This window comes from Dryobates pubescens, chromosome 15 (genome assembly GCF_014839835.1).
Source record: "Dryobates pubescens isolate bDryPub1 chromosome 15, bDryPub1.pri, whole genome shotgun sequence".
Lineage (NCBI taxonomy): Eukaryota > Metazoa > Chordata > Aves > Piciformes > Picidae > Dryobates > Dryobates pubescens.
The window spans coordinates 7,030,444-7,038,430 of NC_071626.1; the positions used below are offsets into that span (position 1 = coordinate 7,030,444).

Genomic DNA, 7,987 nt, shown 5'->3' on the forward strand with positions numbered 1-7,987 from the left:
TAGCTCCACGGAGAGAATTTTTGGGGTGGCGCTCCATACGCGCGAACTCCTCTGTCTTGCATTCAGGGCGGTGCTTTTTCAGGCACCGTTCTTACCCCAGCCAGGACTGTGGGCGGTGGAGAGTGCGGGTCGGAGGTGAAGGCGCGAGGCGGCAGCGCCTGGTGCTTGTCTCTGCGCCATGGCCAAGCATCATCCGGACCTCATCTTCTGCCGCAAGCAGGCGGGTGTGGGTGAGTCCTGGACGGGGCCTTCCCTCGCCCCTTCTCCGCCTGCGGGGCCGGGGGAGGCGCGCGCGCCTGCCGTTAGCGGCCGTTAGGCGCGAACGCGGCCTGGCGGGGGGAGGGGCGCCCGCATCCCTCCTCCTCCGTTTTATTTCACTTTTATTGGGGTGTTTTGCCGTGTTTGATGGGCTCTTCCCATACAGAGGGAGAGGAGGCTCTATAAGGAAAGCTCCTGGCACTAATTCAGTCCTGGGTGCTCCCCCCAGAAAGCCGATCCTGGTGTGCAGGGGCTTCTGGGCCTATCTGAGAGCTGAAGGGCTTTAACGCGCGCGTAACCGCAGCCTCTTCTTGCTGTGGTGAAGGGAAGGGGAAGCTGATGACTGAGCACAGGGAAAAAGTATTTTAATGTACTTTACTCCTGCTGCGTTGGCCATGCCAGTGCAGCCAGGAGAATGAGCTGAAGGCTTCAGCCAGCACTGGGAGCATCTTTCTGGCTGCTGGATAAAACTGTTCCTCAGTTTGCACCGTATGCGGATAGCAGGTTTTATTCTTGTCCCTTGGCTCAGAATTGGCTCTCCTAAGGGGTCTGTACAACCTAAAAAGTTGAGATATCTCTTCCAGGGCGATTTTTTTCCCCCCACACTCCTTGGAAAAGTAAATTTAACATGCATTTTTCAAAAGAACTGTGAATGCAAAATATTTTGTTGAGCTGTCCATATGAAACTTCTTTTTAGAACAGTTGGTGCAGCTAACAGTCTGTCTAGGCTGCAGATTAATTTCCAGCCTCATGAATCCAAAACTTACACTGAATCACTGTTTAGTCTTTGTGAATGTGGACATCTGATCTGCAGAACTTGATATTAATGGCATTTATCCAGGTTACTGAAATCATCGTTGTGAGTTCCTTAGGCAAGTGACAAGATGTTCAAAATACATTTAACTAGTTTCCTGTTCTGAATTAAAGTAATTATTTGGGCTGCCTTAAACCAAAGAATTGATTGATTTCATTTATCTCATTAAAACCTTGGCTATGCCAAGGCTCCTATGGGATTTCCTTCAGTCAGGTACGTTGGCTATGTTTGAAGTGGAATCATGAATCTAGGTTTTCTTGCTTTCAATGGGTGTCATTGTGCATTTCATAGTGCACCTAAACTTTCATCATGGTAAATGTCTCCAGAAGGATATAGATACTGTTTGTCATAGATGTTTGTATTTATGCTCAAATTGTTTCTGTGGTTTGTTTCTTTTTAAGACTGCTCACTGCAGAAGAAAATGATTTGACATTCCAGCTTGTAGTTAGTTATATTTTTATCCTGCTTCTGCCTCAAATAATTTCTTTCTCTTCTTTTTCTTCCTACAGCAATTGGAAGACTTTGTGAAAAATGTAAGTGTAGCTTCAATGTGTGGTTGCTTGAGAACATGATCCTGTGGTTAGAGCATGCAGTCTGGATTTGGACACTGGATTCTGATTTTGTTTTACCCCTGAGCTTGATGCCCTTCCAGATGGGAGCAGTTGCTTGTGTATTACAAGTGTAACTCAATGAATACATAAAGTTAGATGCTCGAATGGAATGCATGCTGTTCCAGAATATATGCTACCATCATTTTCAGAAGCCACAGTGAGTTCTTGGTTGGTGCCTTGTAATCTGTAATACAAAATGATCAGCCTGATCACTTCAAAGCAGGAAAAATAATGCACTCCTGGAATCTGACTTCTTTACACGTTGAGAAATGTTCCCTTCAGCATCCATGAGAAGTAAGAGGTGTTGGCAGGGGTGAGCACCCACAGAAATCAAATACCAGGGCTCAACTATAGAAGGGAAGAAAGAGTATAATCTGCTGTTAGGTCTTTGTAGGAAATGGAACAAATAGGATGACTGTGGCTCAAAAATAGTATGAAAATAAGCAAAGTCTGAAGCAACAAGATTGTGTTCAGGAGCACTCAGCAGTGAAACAGATTGCCGTTGGTAATAGTTGAGGGCTGTTGTGCTGAAGATCGAGGAGCAGGTTAGGTGAGCTGTTTATGGGATTCAGAATCAGATGCCCTGGGAACTGGTAATAGGATCTGAAGCCCTTTCATCCCTAGGTCAGTGTTTTGGATAACGTCCAGCACAGCAGATACTGTCAATGGCATCCGATGGCTGCTTGCCTGTATGATAGGAGTGCTTGACTTTCACTCAGCTCTTTGTGAGAAAGCAAGAAGGACTTTTGTGAAATGGCTGCTTATGCCAGTGTGCCCTTTCTTTGGCCTTCTCGCAGATGAAGGATTAAAGGGACCACGAGTACAATCTCTAATCTCATCTCATGGAGGATAGTAACTCCAGGCTTTTGTTGATGTGTCACTGCGTGAGGAGCTTACACTGCTGCTTCTGTGTAGGTAAGGACACTGGTCCTGGCAGTCCAGCGTTTTCTTCACCAGTGAAAAATGCAGGAAAAGTTCTAGAGTGAAAGGAACTGTATGACCTGAGCAGGTGCTGGCTGATCACAGAAGTGACTTAGAGTTTCTTCTCTGATTATGAGTGCTTAAATAAATAAAGCTCCCACAAATACTGCAAGCTGCTGCCCTTGTTCTTGTCAAGTCTGTGTGCAAATACAAAGTCGCACCCTGTGCCTGCCAGACAGATCTCTGCAGTTCAGTTATATTGCCTTCAAGTGCATGGGCAAGTTCTTTGGCTAGGAAGCTTTTCCCCTTCCATGTGGGGTGGTAAAAAGGATGCTCTGTAAGCCAAGGCTCTTCTGTACTTGCAGGTGATGGCAAGTGTGTGATCTGCGACTCCTACGTGCGGCCTTGCACTCTGGTGCGCATCTGTGATGAGTGTAACTACGGCTCCTACCAAGGGCGCTGCGTGATCTGCGGGGGGCCAGGAGTCTCTGATGCCTACTACTGCAAGGAGTGTACCATCCAGGAGAAAGATGTATGTTGTCATACAGCCTCCTGTTGAATTGGCTGAGGGGGGAACCTCCTCGTTCTCTGCAACTGCCTGAAAGAGGAGGGGACCAGCCGCTTCTGCTCGGTGTCAGCCGACAGGAGTAGAGGAAATGGTTTCAAGCTGCACCAGGGGAGGTTCAGGCTGGATGCTAGGAAATATTCCTTCACACAGAGAGTTCTCAAACACTGGAATGGTCTGCCCAGAGCAGTGGTGGAGTCACTGTCCCTGAGGGTGTTCAGGCAGCACGTGGACCTGGCGCTGAGGGACATGGTTTAGTGTTGACCCTTCAGCGCTGGGTCAGGGGTTGGACTGGATGCTCTTTGAGATCTCTTCCAACCAGATATATTCTGTGATTTATTTAGCAGCTGTGCTTAATCTTTAAGGGACTTGGAACTACTGAAATGAGCGTTGGGACATCAGATGCGTGGGTTCCACTGCCACTGGTTTTCATTACCTCACACCTTTCTTCCCCAGTTAGTAGCTCCCTGCGTTTGCAAAGCATTTTGAGAGTTCACAGCTGTTTGAGCTATTGTACCTCTTTCATCTTAAAGGATCTTTGACTGCTTTTACTGCATGCTTAGGGTTTGCTTCCTCCACACACTGCAAGTTACCATTTAAATATATCTTACTAGATCTCTTAGATTAGTTATTTTATCAGTCAGAGATACTCCAAACACTGCAAAGGCAGTAGTAGGAGCAGCTCCTGGCTGGAAGTCCATTGTCAGCCACTGGCACATACAGTACTATAATGCCTACAGAATCACCATTGGTTTTTCTTTAACAACATAATGTTAGACTTTGCATCCAGTGTCTGCACTCCTAATTGTGTTTTAAAGTTTCTTACACAATTTCAGTGGAATAGGATTTTTCAGTTATTTTCTGGAGTGGTTTGTATTGCAGATCTCTCTCTTTCTGCTAACACTTTGTGGTGTAATGATCCCTTATTTCTATACTCAGTGCTACAGTCTTTTTATAATCTTGTTCTGCTACACCTGTGAAATGAGGCTCACCTCCTACAAGGTGTTAATATCTAACACAATGAGTGCAGGATGTGGAGAACTGCAAACCATAGAATCACAGAATGGTCTGGGTTGGAAGGAGTCTCTGAAGGTCATCCAGTCCAAACCTCTCTGCAGTCAGCAGGGGCATCCTCAACTAGATCAGGTTGCCCAGAGCCCTGTCGAGCCTCACTTTGAATATCTCCAGGCATAGGGCCCCAACCACCTCCCCAGGCAACCTCTCCCTGTGTTCCCCTACCCTCATGGTAAAGAACCTGTTCCTAACATCCAATCTAAACCTGTTCATCTCTAGTTTAAAGTCATTGTCTCTGATCCTGTCACTGCTGGCCATTGTAAACAGTCTCTCTCCATCCTTACTTTAGGCCCCCTTCAGGTACTAGAAGGCCACTATTAGGTCTCCCCAAAGCCTTCTCCTCTCCAGGCTGAACACCCCCAGCTCCCTCAGCCTCTCTTTGTAGCAGAGATGCTCCAACCCCCTGATCATTTTTGTGGCCCTCCTCTGAACCTGCTCCTTCATCTCTGTGTCCTTCCTATATTGAGGGCTCCAGACATGGACAAAATAGTTCAGGTGAGGTCTCACCAGAACAAAGCAAAGTGGCAGAATCATCTCTCTGGATCTGCTGGCAACACATCTTTTGATGCAGCCCAGAATGTGATTTGCCTTTTGGGCTGCAAGCACACACTGCCTGCTCATGGCCAGCTTCTCATCCATCAGTATCCCCAAGTCCTTTTCCCCAGAGCTGCTTTCTATCACCTCATCCCCTAGTCTGTATTGATAGGATTGTTCCAGCCTGGGTGCAGAACCCTGCACTTGCTCTTCTTGAGCCTCATGACATGGTAGAAAGACCCTGGGGAGAAGCACGAGCATGGTGCTTACAGCTGCAGTATCCACAGAATACAAACTTGATTGCTGTGAGAGTGTTGAAGGTTGTTTGGGTTTTGGTGCTTTGAAAATGCCATCTCCAGCACCACCCTAATGACAGTGGGGAACATGCTGAGAGAATACTTGGATTGATTTAGAGGAAAATGCTCAGCTGAGTTGCTGGCTTAATTCTCTGCACTGCCTACATTTTCTCTAGAGGCCTACAGCCAAATTCAGGACAGAGGGAGGTCCTCATCTGAATTTAACCATTAGATCTGACAGGACCATAATCTTTCTTAGTATCTAAATATGGATATGAGTTGTGATGGTGGTGCTGCTTCCTACTTTAGGAATGCTGTGAGAGACAGTAGTTTTGTTCACTTGCCTTTGGAACCAAAACAGTTGGTTTGACAAGTCATGAGTGAAATAGGCATGGTTTTATTTTGATTGCCAACAGGCCTTTTTCATAACCTAAGCTCACCTGTAGCTTTACCATGTCTGGTTCAGGTGTGAAATAGCCAGCTGGTCTGCCAGGGAGGATTGCAGAAAACAGAGCTGGAGGAGCATAAGAATGGCAAGTCAGAAATGAGGTATTCTGATAGCTGGGTGAAGGCTGCTGTGGGTGAAGACAGTTGTTCTGTGCCAGTAAACTCTAATGTTAGGGATTATTGCAGATGTGAAGTTTCAGGTCTGAAACAGCAGATTTAACATGAGTGACTTGCAGGATTGAAAAGTGCTGGCACAGATGTAGGGCCCCCAAAACAGTAAAAGTTAAGCTTGCTGCTGGTCACAATAATATGGTAGCTGGTGCTGATGTGAATAAGAAAAGCAGGTGGAAAGGGCTCTGTAGCTGAAGCTCTAACACCAGGGCTTCAGTAACCACTTCTGTGATCCTCAAAGACTGGAGAAGTAGTGAAGCAAGAAAGCAAATACCAAAATGGAGAGAGGAGGTGGAGTGCTGTTGGATATGTAGCAAAGGGCCTGGTTACTCTTAGTTCCTTTGTTCTGATGGAGGGAGGAATTAAGTAGTGTTTTACCCCATGCTGATCTGGGGGTAGGGGCCAAAATCTCACCTTGTCACCCCTGACAGCCCTGAGTTGCAAACAATAATATTTTCTTGTGGACAGGAGCATGTTCATGTGCTGCCTCCTTAGGAGGAGGTGGAAGAATGAACAGAGCCCTACAATAATGCTGTTAAGATTGTCTCAGGCTCCCTGAATCATAGGAGGCAAGACTTGGAAGAGTCCAGTCCTACTGTTGAGGTTCAAAATCAAATAAGGAGACAGTAGCTAGAGATGGGTTGGGGCAGGTGCATGGGGGAGGGATGACTTATTTTCCCCTTCTCTCCAGTTATTTATACCATGCAGACCCTCCCCACTGAGTTGCATCTCTTGCACAGGAGCAGGTAGCAGTGGGGCAGCTTGGGTTGAGATTCTTCAGTGGCTAACATCTGCCCAGAGGCTTTCTAAACCTTATCCACTTGAGCTTACACAACAGCTGAGGACATGTGTTCCTCTGCCTGCTGGCCCCCTCACAGTTGCTGTTGCCTGCCACAACATTTTGCCCTCAAGAGTTATGCAGATGCTGGGCTCAGGTGGCCCATGGACAAATGTGCCCTAGTACACCAAGAGGTGCACCTCTGATTTGTTTCTGCAGCCACACCTCTGAGGTGGGTCTTTCCTACTCCCCTTCTTGCCTTTTTTTTTGTGGCTTTTTTCTCACCCTATTTTAATTGAGGTACAAGAATGTATCCATGTAGCTGCTGTGAATATCTGTCCTCTCCCAAGATGACCATACAGTCTCTGAAGTAATTGATCTAAGATGCAGGAAATCTGAGATTCAGTTTTGCTGTCACAGCGAAGAGAGGTCCCTAAACACGAGAACGGCTTGGTGACATCTAAAGCAATAAGATTCTTTTGGGCTAAGGAGGGGAAAGGTTATTCCTCTGAGCTCTATAAATCCTGTGTATCTTAATTTAGAAAGAATCCAGTCTTGAGGCTCTGAGCATCCTTTTCATTAAACTGCTGATGTTACCCGAGCTGTTTTTCATGCTCACCCTGAGGAAGAGAATGTCCTGGAGTAACATTAAGATGGTGTCTATCCTCTTCTCTGTTTCAGTCTTTTCCTGGTAGTAACCAGAATTGGAGGGCAGTTTGTCTACACAGGAGTTTGAAATGTGTGGGGAGCATGGGAACTGAGAAGCTATCAGGACTGTGTAAGTGGTGGTGTCATTCTGTTTGCCTAGCTCCTAATTTACCTCCTCTTCTCTTCTTACAGAGAGATGGTTGCCCTAAAATCGTCAACCTGGGCAGTTCCAAGACAGATCTCTTCTATGAAAGGAAAAAGTATGGCTTCAAGAAGAGGTGATCCTATCTGTACATGGCTACACCTCCTGTTGGGTTGGCAAGAGGGTCTTGGAACATCTCTGAACTTCACTGTTGTTGAAAATGGGTTGATTATTTCCTTCTAAAGCAGTACAAATTCAGTAGTATACTTCGGGTTGGCTAACTCATGAACTGAGTTACTGATTATCAGAAAGAGTAAATGAGAATTACTGTCTCTTGCCCTTTCAGAAGGTCTGCTAGTAGCTGCCCCAGCTCACTAGAAAAATCCTGGGGGGCATGCACTTACCCATGGAGGAGACCAGCTTGGTAAAAAGTGAGTGCCCTTCCTGGTGTGGGGAAACACCTTCAAGTTCTTCCTCCCAGGTCTCCTCCCAGTTGTTTGAAATCGCCCTACACTTCACTGTGAGGGACAGAGCACCAATCCCTTGTCTGCTCCCCAGCCCTGCTCCCTTTCTCCAGTGTATTTCCATGCTGTCCTGTTTTGTAAGGAACCTGCCCATGGCTGGTGCCTTCCTAGGGAGAGCACAGCTGTTCCATGTTTTCTTTGACAGATTAATCCAAGGCCCTTTCTTATAACCATTTCTGTAGGATGCATACAAATAAAGCTGCT

At 46.4% G+C, this 7,987-nt stretch overlaps 1 protein-coding gene across 2 annotated transcripts; it reads left to right on the top strand.

Moving 5' to 3' along the window:
• The first annotated feature begins 93 nt into the window (after positions 1-93).
• Positions 94-7,987, top strand: PHF5A (PHD finger protein 5A). Of its 2 annotated transcripts, XM_054168050.1 has the most exons (5): positions 94-230; positions 1,582-1,605; positions 2,481-2,598; positions 2,970-3,136; positions 7,310-7,987. In XM_054168050.1, the coding sequence occupies exons 3-5, from the start codon at positions 2,526-2,528 to the stop codon at positions 7,397-7,399; spliced, it is 330 nt and encodes a 109-aa protein (XP_054024025.1). In that variant the 5' UTR covers positions 94-230; positions 1,582-1,605; positions 2,481-2,525; the 3' UTR covers positions 7,400-7,987. The 2 variants fall into 2 exon arrangements, with proteins under 2 accessions (XP_054024025.1, XP_009900762.1); XM_009902460.2 differs by lacking the exon at positions 2,481-2,598 and having other exon boundaries at positions 95-230.

Coding starts and splice junctions, on each gene's coding strand:
- PHF5A (XM_009902460.2), top strand. CDS start 179: ATGGCCAAGCATCATCCGGACCTCATCTTCTGCCGCAAGCAGGCGGGT. Junction 231..1,581: donor CCGCAAGCAGGCGGGTGTGG/GTGAGTCCTGGA, acceptor TTCTTCCTACAG/CAATTGGAAGACTTTGTGAA. Junction 1,606..2,969: donor TGGAAGACTTTGTGAAAAAT/GTAAGTGTAGCT, acceptor CTGTACTTGCAG/GTGATGGCAAGTGTGTGATC.